The sequence below is a fragment of the Scyliorhinus canicula genome, chromosome 1 (genome assembly GCF_902713615.1).
Source record: "Scyliorhinus canicula chromosome 1, sScyCan1.1, whole genome shotgun sequence".
Classification (NCBI taxonomy): Eukaryota; Metazoa; Chordata; class Chondrichthyes; order Carcharhiniformes; family Scyliorhinidae; genus Scyliorhinus; species Scyliorhinus canicula.
In genome coordinates, this window is record NC_052146.1 from 223,869,468 (window position 1) to 223,888,526 (window position 19,059).

The following is a 19,059-nucleotide window of genomic DNA, read 5'->3' on the forward strand; positions in this document are numbered from 1 at the left end:
GCACAGAGCCAGCCAGTTTGCCACAGTCATGCTTGTGCTGTGCAAATGCTGTTTTGTGTTCCTGCAGGACTACCCTAACCTGTTTGTCTGGATTAATGGTTCGAGGGTCGAACCAGAAGTCTCCTACTGAGCTAATCCTGTTCTCATACTCTCCAACTGTGAGCGTGGCAGGGGCTCGTGCTGCCTTTGCCATTTCCCAAACACACTTGTTTACCGGATCAAAAGAAAGGTTGTGGGAGCTCATAAAATCGATCCCTCGGATATGTTCAGCTGTCTGGGGTAGATCAACCAAAACTACGGGGTGCTAAGTCGTAATGTTACCTATTTGTATCGCTACAGGGGCTGTGATGTGTCCCTGTTGTAAAGCCGCTAAGTGTGATGGTGTCTGTTGTGGGCCACGTGTCTCGTTGAAACATCGTGGAGGAATTGAGTGTGGTGCGGGACCCTCCTGTGTCCCAAAGCAATTCTACGGGCTGTCCCCGGACTTTGCCTGCTACTACCGGTCTACCGGGCTTGTCCCAAAGGGTATCGCAGACCCAAGTTGGGGAGCCCGAACACCGTCATTCGGTGCCGTTCATGTCTCCATTGTCTGAACGGGCGCTAATGCTATGGATCGGCTTTGCCCTATTCCTATTTAGGGTGCCTGTCTGTTGGACTCTCTGCTGTTTTTGTGGCGCGTTGCACTCTCGTGCAAAGTGTCCTAGCTGTCCACAGTTGTAACACTCTTGGGATTTGGGCCAGGGTAGGCTGTTCCTGCCCTCATTTACCCATGCGGGGTTCTGGTGCGCTCTAACTGGATTCATGTCTGCCTGTTCTTCGTCTGGTTTCATAAATGCGGTTTTGCCTTGGACTGATTGCTCCCAAGCGTGGGACAACCGTTTCAAAACCCATTTTTCATTGTGGGCCTCATCTGAGGGGTCATAATTTGCGCAAGCTCTCTGTCCTGCCTCTGTTGCATGCGAGACCAGGATTCGAGTCCATTTGGCCATATTATCTGCGGACAAGTGGGCGCGGGCAAACTCTCCGAAAACTGCTGTGAAGTGTATCCACAAGCGTCCAGCAAACGCTGTGGGGTGCTCTGTCTTCTTTTGCCTGCACTTGTTTAGGCCTTCTACGGTGTGGTCTCCTCTGTTGTAGCCGATCGCATCTAAGATCTTTGAGTGTGCCTCCTCCTACATTCTGTGGGTCAGGAAGGGCTGCCACGACTGAAGGGTCGAGGCTCAAAACCGTGAGCTTTACCTGCTCTTTCTCGTCCAGGCCGTACATGGTGGCCTGCTGTTTAACTCTAGTGAAAAACTGGTGGGGGTCTGATGTGGGAAGGAACGGTGTAATTTTTCCTCACGGGTCCCGTAATTGGGTTACGGTTAACGGGGTTGTATAAAGGAAATTTGCGTCTCCTTCTGCTGCGGCCCTGCGGTGTGTGGTTATAGGGTTCATGGGGGTATGTTCTGCCTGTTCAGTTGAGGGTACGTATGCATAGGCAGTTTCATTCAATTCCTGCCAATCGGGGCCGTTTTCCTGATCTAACTGGAGTCCAAATGCACTCTGAAACCCATTCTGAACGGAAAGCAGAGATTGCAATTCTGCAATTTGCTTCCAGCACTGAAATGTGTGTGCTCTGCCTTTGTTCCATCGTGGAAGTGTGGAGTGCTCATAGGGCTGCTTTTAAATCATTGCACTGTTTCTGCAATTTCTCTACCTGTTGCTCAGTTTCTTGTCTTACCAAGACCACACGTTGTGTGTCCTGGTAAGCCTTATCGTATTGGGTTTGGAAACTACTCAAATATTCGAGATAAGACTGGTGTGCCCTCTTGGCATCATCCACCCCTCTGTCCTGTGCTGCTAACTTCTCTCTTAAATCCTTATTCTCCTTCTCAACTTCGCTCATATCTACCTCACTATTTCTGTCTCTCTCCTCAATCTCTCTACGGAGCGTCCTAACGACCTCCTCTGTGCCTCGCAATTGTGCCAAGCAGGACACGATTGCCATCGGCTTGCGAGCTTTCACGAAGCTCTTCTTGTGGATCTCTGACAGGTTCTCCCACCAAGTATGTCCTATACTCCTGGGACCTGTCTCATCATTGGCGCAGAATTCACTCCAAAGGGGCCATCCTTTCCCTTTGAGATATTTTCTGATCTCATCTTCCCATACGGGACACTATCCTACTCTACTGGTCGCTGCGAACTCGAATTCCAGAGGGTTCATAAGGCATTCCATTGCCTTCATTGTCATCTTCTCTATCTAGGTTCTCTACTGAATTTGGAACAGGGGGTGATAAAGTGGTGATGTAAACACCGGTACGGCTTACGCTATTTTCCGGCCTACAAAACTCCCGACAGTTTTACACAACACAATCTCTCAGGTTTACCTTATATCCCTGTTAGTACGCATGCATTAACACACTTCCGAATCTCGGAGGCTTGATCAGTATTGTTTTTACGCTTGTGGTTTTTCTGTTTCTAATTGGATTCTCAATTCAATTTGGGTTCTCTCGGAGTGGTTAGGCTACTTCTAAATCGAGAGTCGCCAGTAAATGCTGCTCGTTGTGTTCTCTCCTTTATTGGCTGTTTATGGCAGTTAATATGGTCGCCTTCCTTAATTCTAATTACGTTTGCTCAAGTCGTCAGGTATCTTTCGATACCGCCACAAGGTTCAAAACCGAATACTGATCAAAGACTCGATACACCAGTTAGTAAGTTCGAAATCAATGCTCATTTATTTACACACAGTCAATTATACTCATGCACAAAACTCTACCAACTAAACTATCACTACTACTAAAGCCTATACTTAGCTTCGGGCGCCCACTCAGTCAGAGGAACAATGGCCGTTGTCCGGTTCTGAGGCTGCTTGGGTGGTGCTGGTACAGAATAGTAGCTAGGAGCGTCTGGCTCGTAGCATGCGTTGACTTTGGACTTACTTGTTCTGGTGCAGCTGCTAGGCAGGTCTCTCCTCGCTGAGAGCCAAGGCCAAGAGAGCGATTCTCTCTTGGGGGCTTCTTCTTATACCCAAAGGGGCTTCGCGCGCTTTTGGGCGGGCTTTGAACTTGGTCCCAATTAATTGGACCGTATCCTGATCATCGGTATCGATTTCCTCCAATAAAGGGGTGGGTGCCCTGATTGCTGGGCAGGTCTTAGGTGACCGTTGGCCTGCTTTGTTCCAGTCTCCTCTGGCGCCGGGATGTCTGCTTTAGTATCGTTTACCTAAATGTTACTCTTTTGTCCCTGGAGATGGCTCATTAGTATGGTAATGGCTTTGCAGTATCGGTCTTGTCTGGGAACTACAGCTCCAATCAACAGACAAACCTTGCACCTGCTTGCTTTCTCAGCATTGTCCATTTTCCCTGCATTCTTTGCCAAGTGTCCATTTTGTAATCGGGACGTGGCCACCTCAGGTGGCTACAATGTAATAACTGAAGGGGAAATAGAGAACAAAAATAAAACAACATCATCCTTTCTACTCAAACGCAGTGGTTTGAAATGTAATTGTTTCAATACTAGAAGTATAGCAGGTAAGGCAGATGAACTTAGAGCACTTATTAGTACTTGGAACTATGATGTTATGGCTATTACAGAAACATGATTAAAGGAAGGGCAGGATTGGCAGCTGAATGTTGGAGGATGTAGATGCTTCAGGAGAGATAGAGGGGATGTTAAGGGGTGGGGGAGTAGCATTACTGGTCAAGAAGAATCTTATAGCCGTACTGCGGGAGGACACCTCAGATGGCTCATTCAATGAGGTAATCTGGGTAGTGCTCAGGAACAAGAAGTGGGCAATCACAATGTTGGGAGTTTGTTACATGTCACACCTGCCAGTGCGAGATAGAGGAGCAGACTGGTAGAGAGATTTTGGATAGATGCAAAAGTAACAGGGTTGTTGCGGAAGGGAATTTTAACTTCCACTACATTGACTGGGACTCACTCAGCGCTAGGGGCTTGGAAGGGGCAGAGTTTGTAAGGTGTATCCAGGAAGGCTTCTTAATGCAATATGTAGATAGTCAACTAGGGATGGGGCAGTACTGGACCTGGAATTGGGGAATGAGCCTGGACAGCTGGTTGAAGTTCAGTCGGGGGAACATTTTAGGAGTAGTTACCACAATTCTGTAAGTTTTAGGGTACTTTTGGATAGGGCCGAGGGTAACCGTCACATTATGGTGCTAAACTGGGGAAAGGCAAATTACGATAACATTAGACAGGAGGTGAAGAATTTGGATTGGGTGTGGCTGTTGGAGGGTAAATCAACATCGGACATGTGGGAGTCTTTCAAGCGACAGTTGATTAGGATCCAGGAAGGTCACATTTCTGAGAGAACGAAGGATAAGTATGGGACGTTTAGGGATCCTTGGATAACGAGGGATATCGTGAACCTTGTCAAAAAGAAAAAGGAGGCTTTTGTACGGTCGAGAAGGATGGGACAGTCAAAACCCTTGAGGACTATAAAAAAAGTAGGAAAGTACTTAAGCCGGAAATTAGGAGGGCTAGGAAAGGGTGTGAAAACTCTTGGGCAAGTGGGATTAAGGTGAATCCCAAAGCTTTTTATTTGTATTTAAAAAGCAAGAGGGTGGCCAGGGAAAGGATTGGACCACTTAAGGACAGTGGGGAGAATCTATGTGTTGAGCCAGAAGAAATGGATGAGGTACTAAATGAGTTATTTACATCAGTGTTCACCAAAGAAAAGGACTTTGTGGAAGATGATTCTTGGGTAGGGTGTGTGGCGTCTGGGTCATGTTGATATCGAAAAGAAGGAGGGAGGTATTTGGTGTTTTAAAAGACATCAAGGTAGATAAGTCTGCTGGACCGGATGGGATTTACCCCAGAATACTGAGGGAGGCAATCCTGGGGTCTTAACTGACATCTTTATATCCTCGGCTACAGTTGAGATCCCAGAGGCCTGGAGAATAGCTAATGTGGTATCGCTGTTTAAGAAAGGTAGCAGGGATAATCCAGCAAACTATAGGCCAGTGAGCCTCACATCAGTAATAGGTAAATTATTGGAGAGAATTCTCAGGGACAGGATTTATACTCATTTGGAAACAAATGGACTCATTAGCGAGAGACAGCATGGTTTTGTGAAGGGGAGGTCGTGCCTCGCTAACTTGATCGAGTTTTTTGAGGAGGTAACAAAGATGATTGATGAGGGGAGGGTAGTGGATGTTGTTTACATGGACTTCAGTAAAGCCTTTGACAAGGTGCGCATGGCAGACTGATACAAAAGGTGAAGTCACATGGGATCAGATGTGAGGTGGTGAGATGGATACAGAACTGGCTCGGTCACAGAGGCAAAGGGTAGCAGTAGAAGGATGTTTTTCTGAATGGAAGGTTGTGACTAGTGGGGTTCCACAGGGTTCTGTGCTGGAAGTCTCTGTTGTTTGTCATGTACATAAACGATTTGGAGGAGAATGTAGCTGGCCTGATCTGTCAGTACGCGAATGACACCAAGGTTGGTGGAGTATCAAATAGTGTTGAGGATTGTCAGAGGATACAGCAGGACATAGATAGGTGGAGACTTGGGCAGAGAAATGGCAAATGGAGTTTAATCCAGACAAATGTGAGGTAATACATTTTGGTATGTCTAACATAATAATAGGTTATTGTCACAAGTAGGCTTCAATGAAGTTACTGTGACAAGTCCCTAGTCGCCACATTCCAGCGCCTGTTCGGGGAGGCCGGTACGGTAATTGAACCCGCGCTGCTGGAATTGTTCTGCATTACAAGCCAGCTATTTAGCACACTGTGCTAAACCAGCCCCTAGGGAGGGAAGTGCACAGTAAATGGCAAAACTCTTAGGAATATAGAAAGTCAGAGAGATTAGGGCGTGCAGGTCCACAGATCTTTGAAAGTGGCAACACAAGTGGACAAGATAGTCAAGAAAGCATATGGAATGCTTGCCTTCATCGGATGGGGCACCGAGTATAAAAACTGGTAAGTCATGCTACAGTTGTATAGAACTTTGGTATGACCACACTTGGAATATTGCATGCAATTCTGATTGCCACACTACCATAAGGATTACGAGGCTTTGGAGAGGGTGCATAAGAGGTTTACCAGGATGTTGCCTGGTCTGCAGGGTGTTAGATATGTTGGGAGGCTGAACAGACTCGGACTGTTTTCATTAGAACGGCAGAGGTTGAGGCGTGACCTGTTAAAGGTCTACAAGATTATGAGGCGCATGGAAAGAGTGGATGGGTCTTTCCCAGGGTGGAGGGGTCAGTCACCAGGGGGCATAGGTTTAAAGTCTGTGGGGAAAAGTTTAGATGAGATGGGCAAAGCAGGTTTTTACACAGAGGGTGGTGAGTGCCTGGAATGTGTTGCCAGGGGAGGTTGCAGCAGATATGTTAACTGCATTCAAAGGCATCTTGACAAATACATGGATAGGATGGGTATAGAGGGAAATGACACAAGAAAGTGCTGTAGGTTTTGGCCAAGGGTGGTACAGTATCATGACCAATACAGGCTTGGAGGGCCAATGAGCCTGTCCCTGTGCTTTATTGTTCTTTGTTCTAGTAGGGAAAATTGGTTTTTAAAAAGTCTAAATTGAAAGCTCTTTTCTGAGTACACACAATGTTCGGAACAATATGGATGATTTGATAGCATTATGAGAAATAATGATAGCGATTTCAGAGATATAGTTGCAAGATGACCAAGACCAGAACCTGAATATTCAATTGTATTTTACATTTCAGAAGAACAGGAACAAATACGTTGGGGTAGCTGTTAATAAAGGATTAGAATGAACTTAGTTTGGAAGTTCAAAATGTGAACCAGTTTGGGTGGTGATGAGAAATAGCAAAGGAAGGCAAGTTGCCGGTGGGAGTAGTTTTCAGATCCCAAATAGTAGCTACATTGTAGGACAGAATACAAATCATAAAATAATGGGGGCCTACAAGAAAGCACTTTGGATCTGTTGTATCATAGCAGGTGGTAGAGGAAAATGCAGAAGAATGAAGTACAGGTCAGTAACATCCCACAATGGTGCTCTGGTGCTGGGAAAGGAATGCTTCCGTATTTCTTTAGAAGCCTCTTTAAAGTATGGTGTTCAGGCCATTGTAAAACCAATAAAAGGCAAGGATTGCACGGCACATGCTCCACCTACTTTTTCCCATACATTTTCATGGATTTTGAAAGGGGCAAAGAATTCTTCTGTATATTTAAATTGTGCACAGCCTCCCAAGAATGCCTAACAGCAATGGACAACAAAGCAGGGGCATCTGGGTGAAGCATCAGGGAACTATCTGCAAGTTTATGACTGGGTGTTAGAGTGTCAGAACCTTAGATGAAAGTGTTGAATTCCAGGTTGAACAGAATGCATCTTGTAAATAGCACACACATTTCAGCAACAAAGGGAGTTATTATTTAACTGAGTGTATGGATACCATTCAAGCAGACTGCTTTGTCCTGGATGATAAAACTTGAATGTCATGACAGGTGCACTCTCTCAGCATTCTCAAGATACATTTATCGAGTTGAAGAGAACTAGGTAAATCACATTAGATTACACAAGCATAGAAATGGGTTTGATGTCAGAAGATATTTCTTTCAAAATATCATTAACTTATTGGACCAGTCACAGGCATCTCCAGATTCAGTATAGGCATTCAAAAGGGAGCTGGAAGAACACCACATCCCACCTTGAGTGTGGTCGACCTAGCCACTTACCAAAGGAATAATAATCTTTACTACTGTCACAAGTAGGCTTACATTAACACTGCAATGTAGTTACTGTGAAAAACCCCGAGTCACCACATTCCAGCGCCTGTTCGGGTACACAGAGGGAGAATTCAGATTGTCTAATTGACCTAACAAGCATGTCTTTCGGGACGTGTGGGAGGAAACCGGAGCACTCGGAGGAAACCCATGCAGACATGGGGAGAACTTGCAGACTCCACACAGTGACCTGTCTGTCACTGACCTCCAGGTCCCTGCCTCTGTGAAGCAACAGTGCTAACCATTGTGCTACCGTGCTGCCCGAATTGGGTGGGGATGAATCAATGCACATCACAGAACTTGTTTCCTTTTCAAGGATAAAAACAGGAAATCCTAGAAATGTTTTTTTCCTAAAATTGTTAAGGACTTTCCCCCTTTCCCAGGAAACTGGGTCTGAAGGTAGGGCCAGTGAAATGTACAACACAGAATCAGGTAATTTGGCCCAGCGTGTCTGGGAGTTTAGTACCACATAGGCTTCCTGTTGCTCAGCCAGCACATGCAGGTCTAATTTGGTGTTTCATAAATTACAGTATGACAAGTGCAAAGTAAAAACAAAATTCGGCAGATGCTGGAAACCTGAAATGAAAAACATCAAGTGCTGGAAATACTCAGCGGGTCTGGCCTGGCTGGCATCTGTGGACCTAGCAACCAAAAGTTTCAAGTCCAAATTTAAGTTCTTCCGAACTCTTGAAAGGGGCTAAGAATAGCCTCTTGTCCTATTCCACATTGGTAAATAAAATAATATCCCATCCTGGTTGTCCATTCTCCGTCTTAGAATTTTGAAGCCTCAAGATGAGCATTGTGGTCGCCTTGCACGCTTACCTAAACGTGCTGTAAGGGTGAATGGCAAAGTCCTCCGTCTGAATTGCTTTCAAGTAATCTTTGTGCACCGCCGCCGTGCTGTCTTGGAAGGCGGCAGATCCAGTGCGGAGCCCGGGGCGAAACAGGTTTTGTGAACTGGCCTGCCGGGCCTTTCCCAGGCTCTTTCCTCTCATGGTTGAGTTGAGCTGGAATATCGAACCTGTCCGCTCACTTTTATTTTGTTCACTAACATGATGGACTTTTATTTTTTTACTAACATTCTGCGATTGATCCTTCATCGGGACAAATGCCCAAACCAGCTGCAGTCGGTGCAGCTGAACTATTTCAAACTCACGGAGTTCGCCACGAGGAGGATGGAAGGGAGGAATTCAAATTCACCCGCTCGAACAAGCGTCAGCCAACTGGAGCGCACGGTCCCGCCCACACTGAATGACTGACGGTCCCGCGCACACTGACTGACTGACAGCCCCGCGAGAGCGCGCACACTGACTGACTGACTTAGCCCCGCGAGAGAGCGCACACTGACTGACTGACAGCCCAGCGAGAGCGCGCACACTGACTGACTGACAGCCCCGCGAGAGAGCGCACACTGACTGACTGACAGCCCAGCGAGAGCGCGCACACTGACTGACTGACAGCCCAGCGAGAGCGCGCACACTGACTGACTGACAGCCCCGCGAGAGAGCGCACACTGACTGACTGACAGCCCCGCGAGAGAGCGCACACTGACTGACTGACAGCCCCGCGAGAGAGCGCACACTGACTGACTGACAGCCCCGCGAGAGAGCGCACACTGACTGACTGACAGCCCCGCGAGAGAGCGCACACTGACTGACTGACAGCCCCGCGAGAGAGCGCACACTGACTGACTGACAGCCCCGCGAGAGAGCGCACACTGACTGACTGACAGCCCCGCGGTCCCTCCCACACTGACTGACTGACAGTCCCGCAAGAGCGCACACACTGAATGACTGACAGTCCCGCGCACACTGACTGACTGACAGCCCCGCGAGAGCGCGCACACTGACTGACTGACTTAGCCCCGCTAGAGAGCGCACGCTGACTGACTGACAGCCCAGCGAGAGCGCGCACACTGACTGACTGACTTAGCCCCGCGAGAGAGCGCACACTGACTGACTGACAGCCCAGCGAGAGCGCGCACACTGACTGACTGACAGCCCCGCGAGAGAGCGCACACTGACTGACTGACAGCCCAGCGAGAGCGCGCACACTGACTGACTGACAGCCCAGCGAGAGCGCGCACACTGACTGACTGACAGCCCCGCGAGAGAGCGCACACTGACTGACTGACAGCCCCGCGAGAGAGCGCACACTGACTGACTGACAGCCCCGCGAGAGAGCGCACACTGACTGACTGACAGCCCCGCGAGAGAGCGCACACTGACTGACTGACAGCCCCGCGAGAGAGCGCACACTGACTGACTGACAGCCCCGCGAGAGAGCGCACACTGACTGACTGACAGCCCCGCGAGAGAGCGCACACTGACTGACTGACAGCCCCGCGGTCCCTCCCACACTGACTGACTGACAGTCCCGCAAGAGCGCACACACTGAATGACTGACAGTCCCGCGCACACTGACTGACTGACAGCCCCGCGAGAGCGCGCACACTGACTGACTGACAGCCCCGCGGTCCCTCCCACACTGACTGACTGACAGTCCCGCAAGAGCGCACACACTGACTGACTGACTGACAGCCCCGCGAGAGTGCACACACTGACTGACTGACAACCCCGCGAGAGCGCACACACTGACTGACTGACAGCCCCGCGAGAGAGCGCACACTGACTGACTGACAGCCCCGCGAGAGAGCGCACACTGACTGACTGACAGCCCCGCGGTCCCTCCCACACTGACTGACTGACAGTCCCGCAAGAGCGCACACACTGAATGACTGACAGTTCCGCGCACACTGACTGACTGACAGCCCCGCGAGAGCGCGCACACTGACTGACTGACAGCCCCGCGAGAGCGCACACACTGACTGACTGACAACCCCGCCAGAGCGCGCACACTGACTGACTGACAGCCCCGCCAGAGCGCGCACACAAACTGACTGACTGACAGCCCCGCGAGAGCGCACACACTAACTGACTGACAACCCCGCGAGAGCGCAAACACTGACGAACCACCAACCATTCCTCGCTGACGGTCCCGCGCTTACTGATTGACAGTCCCGCACAGGCCCACTGACAGATTCACTGACTGCCCGACAAAAGATCAATGACTGACTGTCTAACAATCCCATGCAAGTGCACTGACTGATTGACAGTCTCGCACAGGCTCACTGACTGATTGACTGACAGTCCTGCACAGCTCACTCGCTAACTGACAATCCCTCCAGTTTCGCACAGGCTCACTGACAGATTGACTGATGAGCCTGGGCTTTTGTCTGCCTGGGGAAAGTGGGCAGCATAATCAAAGATCCCTCCCACCCGGCTTACTCACTCTTCCAACTTCTTCCATCAGGCAGGAGATACAAAACTCTGAGAACACGCACAAACAGACTCAAAAACAGCTTCTTCCCCACTGTCACCTGACTCCTAAATGACCCTCTTATGGATTGATCTCATTAACACTACAACTCTGTATGCTTCACCCGATGCTGATGTTATGTAGTTACATTGTGTACCTTGTGTTACCCTATTATGTATTTTCTTTTATTTCCTTTTCATGTACTTAATGATCTGTTTTCTGCTCACAAAAAAATACTTTTCACTGTGCCTTGGTACACGTGACAATAAACAAATCCAATCCAATCCCACACAGGCTTTCTCACTCACTGATTGACAATACCAAACATGCTCACCGACAGACTGACTAACTGACAGTCCCACACAGACTCACTAACTAGTAGACTGACTGATAATCCTGCATAGGTTTACTCACTGACTGAATAACAATCCTGCACAGGCTCACTGACAGACAGACAGACTGACAGACCTGCAAAGACTCCCTGACAGACAGTTCTGCCAATCCTCACTGATAGACAGACTGACTGGCAGTCACGCACAGGCTCACTGACTGACTGACAATCCCACACAGGCTCAATGATGGACAGGCTGACCGACAGTCCCACACAGGCTCACTCACTGACTAACATTCCCGCACAGACTCACTCACTGACTAACAATCCCGCACAGGCTCACTGGAAGTCAGACTGATTGACTGCCAGTCCCACACAGGCTCACTCACTGACTGACATTCTCACACAGGCTCAATGACGGACAGGCTGACTGACAGTCCCACGCAGGCTCACTCACTGACTGACATTCCTGCACAGACTCACTGACTGACTGATTGACAATCTCACACAGGCTCACTGACAGTCCTGAACAGGTTACTCACTGACTGACAAACCCGCACAGGTTCACTCACTGACTGACATTCCCGCACAGACTCACTCACAGACTGACAAACCCGCACAGGCTCACTGATGGACAGGCTGACCGACAGTCCCACACAGGCTCACTCACTGACTGACATTGTCGCACTGGCACACCCATGCGACAGATAACTCCATGGATAGCACGTTCAAAGAGGTGATTGCACCACAACTGGAGCCTGGAGACAAAGATGAAATGAGTGACCACCAGGCAGTCCAGGAGAATCAAACAGATAATGCAGGTGTCCCCTGTGGCCCTGCTCACAAATTGGTACTCCATTTTGGAAGCTGGTGAGGGTGCTGGGGCGGCACGGTAGCACAGTGGTTAGCACTGTTGCTTCACAGCTCCAGGGTCCCCGGTTTGATTCCCGGCTTGGGTCATTGCATGTGCGGAGTCTGTGTGGGTTTTCTCTGGGTGCTCCAGTTTCCTCCCACAAGTCCCGAAAGATGTGCGGGTTAGGTGAATTGGCCATGCTAAATTGTCCTTAGTGTCCAAAAAGGTTAGGTGGGTTACAGGGGATAGGGTGGAGGTGTGGACTTAAGTTGGATGGTCTTTCCAAGGGCCAGTGCAGACCCGGTGGGCCGAATGGCCTCCTTCTGCACTGTAAATTCTATGATTCTATGAAGAGTTCAGTCAGAGCAAAGTTTGTGACACTACGAGCAGCCCAGCTATGCAGGAGGGGAGGAAGAAGAAAGGAAGAGCAAGAATGATATGGGATTCATTAACTAGGGGAACAGACAAGCGTTTCTGCGGCCATAGACATGACTGCAGGATGATCTGTTCCTTCCTGGTGCCAGGGCCAAGGGTGTCACCCAACAGCTGCAGGATATTCTTCTGGCTGAGGGGGAACAGCCAGAGGTCATGGTCCAAATTGGTATAAATGACTTAGGTAGGAAGGGGGATGTGATCTCGCAATCAGGATTTAGGGAACAAGGTAGAAAATTACGAAGCAAGACCTCAAATGTAGTTATATCTGGATTCCTCCCAGGCCCACATGCAAGTCAGTACAAAAATAGGTGGATAAGATAGATGAATGCTTGGCTGCAAGGATGGTGCAGGAAGGAGGGCTTTAGATTCCTGGGACACACTTTGGAGAAAATGGCTCTTGTATAAGACAGATGGCTTGTACCCAAACTAAGCTGGGACTGAGGGGAGTTTTGCTAGTGCTTTGGAGGGCTTTGAACTAACTCGGCAGGGATGTTGGAACTAAGAGATAATGGGCGAAATTCTCCGACTCCCGCAGGGTCGGGGAATCGCCCGAGGCCGGCGTAAATCCTGCCCCCGCTGTGGCCGGAATTCTCCGTCACCCGGGAATTGGCGGGAGCGGGTATCACGCCCCGCCGATCAGCGTGCCCCCCGTGGCGATTTTCCGGCCCGCGATGGGCCAAAATTCCCGCCGCTGACAGACCAATCCCGCTGACATGGTTTAAACCACCTCTGTGCCAGAGGGATTGGTGGCGCGAGCGGGCCCCTGGGGTCCTGGGGGTGGCACGGGGCTGTCGGACCCCGGGGGGGTGCTCCCACGGTGGCCAGGCCCGCGATCGGGGCCCACCGATCGGCGGGTGGGCCAGTGCCGTGGGGGCACTCTTTATCTTCCGCTGCCGCCACGGCCTCCACCATGGCGGAGGCGGAAGAGACCCCCCCTACTGCGCATGCGCTGGTGGTGACGTCAGCGGCCGCTGACGCCCGGCGCATGCGCGGACTCACGTCGGCCGACAAATGCCTTTTGGCCAGCCGAGCCGCCGGCCGGCGGGCGCCAAAGGCCGTTGGTGCCAGTTTTGACGGCAGTCGGCATCGCGGGAGTCACTCCGGCGCAGGCCGAGCCCCTAAAGGTGCGGAGAATTCCTTTGGGAAGGCCTGACGCTGGAGTGGTTGGCGCCACTCCGCTACGCCGGGACCCCCCGCCCCGCCGGGTAGGGGAGAATTTAGCCCAATATTAGAGAGGAATACTGCTCAATATACTGGGAGAGACAGGGAGTACTAGTATGGCTATTAGTAAGTTAACAGGCATAGTCGGAGTAAGCAAGAAACTTATGAAATGCAAATTCAGGGTCACTGTGCACGTATGTGAATCCACAAAGTGTAGTAAATAAGACTGGGGAGTTACAGGCACAGATTACAATGTGGAAATATGATGCTGTGGTGTTAACAGCAACCTGGTTCAAGGAAGGGTAGTGTGGTGTTCTTTGTGTTGCTTATTTCAGGATGGTTGGTGTAGTGTTCACAAAGACCACAGAATAGCTTTTAACTTAAACAAAGCTATGGGGCGCGATTCTCCGCAAATGCGGAGAGTCGTAAAGGCTGCCGTGAAAAGGCAGCCTCCGCGCCCCCTCCCGGGACCGATTCAACCCCCCCCCCCCCCCCCCCCCCGGGTCGGGGCTAGCATCGTGGCCCCGGGAAGAACGGCAGCGCGGGCTTAGCGAACATTCGCTAAGCCCGGCCGCCAAGACTCATGGTGGCTGACGCGCACGATGACGTCAGCCACGCATGCGCGGATGACGTCATCGCGCATATGCGTCAAACCCGCGCTTGCGCGGTCCGCCATGCCCCTCAGCCGCCCCGCGGACTGATCCTGCGGGGCGGCGGAGGGACAAAGAGTGCGCGGGAATCGGACCCGCTGCCCGCGATCGGTGGGCACCGATCGCGGGCCCATGCCACCCTTGGCACGGCTGTGCCAATCGGTAGCATGGTTGTGCAGAACGGCACTTTGCGGCCATTTTCACGAACTGTGATAGCAGGTGTGTTTAAATTCGTGAAAATGGCCGTAAAGGCCTGGGAAATCGGCCCATCGGATAGGGAAGAATCGCTGCTCGCCGTAAAAAAACGGCGAGCAGCGATTCGTGTCGTGGGGCGGCCGTGGGGGGGGGGGGGGGGGGAATAGTGGGAGGTCGGGAAAAATGTCTGGAAGGCCCTCCCGCTATTCTCCGACCCGTCGTGGGGGGCGGAGAATCGCACCCATGATTTTATTTACACTACTAAATTGGGATTCGACACTTAGTCCTTAAGAATACAGAACTGGTCAATAACATCAAACTACACTCATCTACTGCTAATCTCACTACTGGTATAAACTGTAATCTAACCTCACTTACACTATCTGCTCTTATAACCTTCACTAGTTATCTCCTGCATACACTCCTCCCCTAAGGTCTAGCATCATTGTCTTATATACTTGTATCTGTAGCTCGCTTACTCTGAACACAACATTAACCCTTGTAATACTGATAGTTATGATAATACCACAGACAGGATTGGATGTTAAATATTCCTGGCGACAAGCTTGTTCAGAAAAGATAGGTAAGGAAGGAAAGGGGGAGAGGTGGTGGTATGGGTTCGAGGGAGCATTGCTGGAGACAGAAGGGCCGGGATTCTCTGAGCCTCCATGTCGCAATCGCGCTCGGCGTGGGGCAGAGAATGGGGCGCCGGACCGCGATCGGGTCCAATGCCTTTCAGTGATTCTCCGGCGACCGGAGAATCGCGGAAAGGCGTCGGATCTGATCGTGGTCGAAGCGGCGCCAGTCGGGGGCCATTGAAAGAAGCCCCCGCGGCGATTCTCCGCGGATGAGCAGCCGAGTTCCCGCCAGCGTGGTTCACGTATGATTGCACCCAGCGGGAGCTCGGTGTCGCGGCTGCGGTAGCCGTCCTGGTGGGGGGCAGGGGGATTCGTCACCGGGGCGGGGGGGGGGGCTCCGCAACGGCCAGGTCCGGGATTGGGGGCCACCAGTTGGCAGGCATGCGCAATCTAGGGGGGCCTACTGTTATGGGAGTTGCATTTTCAGAACCCCAAAATGTATCATGGAGTTCAAGCAACCTCTCCCTTTAATGTGTTGTTGCTTTTGAAGCACACGGCTTGGTCTCCAGGTGTGGTATTACATTTTTGGACACGTGGGTTTATGTTTATTCCATGAATTCAACTTAACCTTTTTAAATAAACATTGGATCACTTACCACCCCTTACTTCAAAGATAACCCTGAAAATAATACAACACTAAATAATCCCTCAAAATGTTCCTTCAAATCTCCAAAAGATTTAACACCTTTAAACAGAAACACATCAGGTTAAAAACATTACTATTATGAGTTTAAATTACCCAAATGATTCAGAGATAGTCTTTCCTGGCAGAGATCACAGCAGATCCAGCTCACTGCAAACACAGACACACCCAAGCTCTTGTCCTCAAAACTAAAACTAAAACTCCCAAAAAGCAGAAGTGAGCTCAGCTCAGCTCCACCCCACCCTCTGACATCACTTCAGTAATATGAGCTGCTCCATTTCTTAAAGGTACATTGCTTAAACATCCATTTCTTAAAGGTACTCGCACATGACACCTTCCCCCCAAGAAAAAAAATAAACCATCAACTTCAAGATGGTTTCATTTTTCACTTTTGTACCATCCACTAAGAAATGTACACAGTAAATATACTTTTTCGTTTCACAAAAAAACAACACACGGAAACAGGCATAATAATAAAGTCCATCTTTCCCGTTCTTCTTCCTCCAACCAAAATCCTTCCATTCATCACATTCGTGACATTTTCCCGTCCTGCCACATGTACTATTTTAAAATTAAATGGCTGTAACAATAAACTCCAGGCAAACAACCTTGCATTGTTATTCCGAAATCGCTCCAAAAACGTCAAAGGCTTATGATCAGTATATATAATGGTGTCAGATGGATTGCTGGTCACATAAATGTGAAAATGTTGTAAAGCCAGAACCAAACTCAAAGTCCCCTTCTCAATCGTCGAATACTTTTTCTGGTGAGAATTCAATTTCTTTGAAAAATAACCAACAGGCCGCTCTAGCCCTTCGCCGTCGTCTTGTAGAAGCACCGCATCTACGCCCACATCACTCGCATCAACAGCCACTTTGAATGGTTTGGTATAATTTGGGATGACTAACACAGGAGCAGTGGTTAACACAGCCTTCAGGCCGTCAAATGCCTGTTGACACTCCGCTGTCCGCTGGAATTTGTTACGCTTCTTGAGCAAGGCCACCAGTGGAGCGACCACACTGCTAAAATTTGGTGCAAATTTCCGGTAAAATCATACCAAGAAACCGCATTATTTCCCGTTGTGTCGAGGGTATCGGAAACTCCCCAATAGCTTTCGTTTTCACATCCCGTGGGACCATTCGACCCTGTCCGATTGTATGGCCAAGGAAAGTGACTTGGGCTTTTCCAAATTCACTTTTGGCTAGGTTTATCACCAAACCCGCCTCCTGAAGTCGATCAAATAACTCCCTCAGATGTTTTAAATGTTCTTTCCATGTATACTGCTAAATTGGGTAATCCTGAAACAACTGTATTAGTTAACCGTTGAAATGTTGCTCGGGCGTTTTTCATGCCATTTGAACTGGTATATGCCATCTGGAGTCACAAAAGCTGAAATCTCCTTCGCCCTTTCAGGTAAAGGTACTTGCCAGTGACCTTTTAGTAAATCCAATTTGGAAATAAAAGCGGATTGTCCCACTTACTCAATGCAATCCTCCAAACGTGGGATAGGGTAAGAGTCCGTTCTTGTAACTGCATTCACCTTTCGATAGTCCACACACAATCATTGTGTACTGTCTGGTTTAGGTACCATCACTATTGGTGAGCTCCATTGGCTGCAACCCACTTAAATTATGCCATTTTTCAGTATACTCTCAATCTCTCTGTTAACCTGTACCAATTTTAAAGGGATAAGTCTTTATGGATGTTGTTTGATAGGAACAGCATTTCCCACATCTACATCATGTATAGCCATTTTAGTACTTCCCAATTTATATCTACAAACTTGCCCATGTGATATCAATAACTCTTTCAGGTCAGTTCGTTTTTCCTCTGGAAGGTAATTTAACAATTCATCCCAATTTTTAAGAACATCCTCATTTTCCAATTTAATTTGAGGTATGTCAAATTCACAGTCATCTCGATTTGGTTCGTCACTTTGAGTTAGAATAATTAAAACTTCCTTTTTCTCTCCTTCCCTTTCAAAGTACCTTTTAAGCATATTCACATGACACACTCGGTGAGTCTTCCTTCTATCTGGTGTTTTTACCACATAATTCACCTCACATAATTTCCTTTCAATCTGATATGGTCCACAAAACCTAGCTTTTAAAGGTTCACCTACCACTGGTAACAACACTAAAACTTCATCCCGACTGACAAAACTACGAACTCTGGATTTCTTGTCCACTACCCGTTTCACCACATTTTGTGCAACTTTCAAATGTTGTCTAGCCAATTCACCTGCTCTATTTAATCGTTCCCTAAAATTTGACACGTAATCCAATAGTGTAATTTCCGATTTCTCACCCACCAATTTTTCCTTAATCAATTTAAGTGGTCCTCTTACCTTTGACCAAAAATTAGTTCAAAAGGACTAAATTTGGTATACTCATTAGGTGCATCCCTAATTGCAAACAATACAAATGGAATCCCTTTATCCCAATCCTCTGGATAATCTTGACAATACGCCCTCAACGTTGTCTTTAATGTCTGATGCCACCTTTCTAACGCTCCCTGTGATTCTGGATGATACACAGTTGATTTAAATTGTTTTATTCCTAAGCTATCCATAACTTCTTTGAATAACGTTGAAGTAAAATTTGATCCTTGATCCAATTGAATTTCTGGAGGTAGTCCATATCTAGTAAAGAATTCAAGTAACTCCTCCACAAACCTTTTAGCTGTAATATTACATACTGGAATGGCCTCTAGAAACCTAGCAGACGCATCCATTATAGTCAAAAGATATTGATTCCCACTTTTTGTTTTTGGAAGCGGTCCTACACAATCAATTAGGACTCTCGTAAAAGGTTCGTCAAATGCTGGAATGGGTACTAAGGGCGCTTGATTTATCACTGCTTGAGGTTTCCCTATCACTTGACTGTGTAACATGATTGACAAAATCTAACTACATCTTTATGTAGTCCAGGCCAATAAAAATATGGTATTACAATTATGGACACGTGGGTTTTTAAACACAAAACAATGTTTATTCCATGAATTCAATTTAACCTTTTTAAATAAACATTGGATCACTTACCACCCCTTACTTCAAAGATAACCCCGAAAATAATACAACACTAAATAATCCCTCAAAATGTTCCTTCAAACCTCCAAAAGACTTAACACCT

At 48.5% G+C, this 19,059-nt stretch overlaps 2 protein-coding genes across 4 annotated transcripts in view; one reads left to right on the forward strand and one right to left on the reverse strand.

Moving 5' to 3' along the window:
• Positions 1-8,934, reverse strand: part of LOC119971979 (potassium/sodium hyperpolarization-activated cyclic nucleotide-gated channel 1-like) — a 334,310-nt gene extending 325,376 nt beyond the window's left edge. For all 3 annotated transcript variants that reach the window (XM_038808394.1, XM_038808384.1, XM_038808402.1), the window contains exon 1: positions 8,527-8,934. In XM_038808394.1, coding sequence (XP_038664322.1) covers positions 8,527-8,804 — 278 coding nt within the window. In that variant the 5' untranslated portion in view covers positions 8,805-8,934. The remainder of the gene's footprint in view (positions 1-8,526) is intronic.
• Positions 8,935-12,068: 3,134 nt separating this feature from the next.
• Positions 12,069-19,059, forward strand: part of LOC119963802 (NADPH oxidase 3-like) — a 121,766-nt gene continuing 114,775 nt past the window's right edge. The window contains exon 1 of the mRNA XM_038793140.1: positions 12,069-12,223. Within this exon, the coding sequence (XP_038649068.1) occupies positions 12,069-12,223 (155 nt within the window). The remainder of the gene's footprint in view (positions 12,224-19,059) is intronic.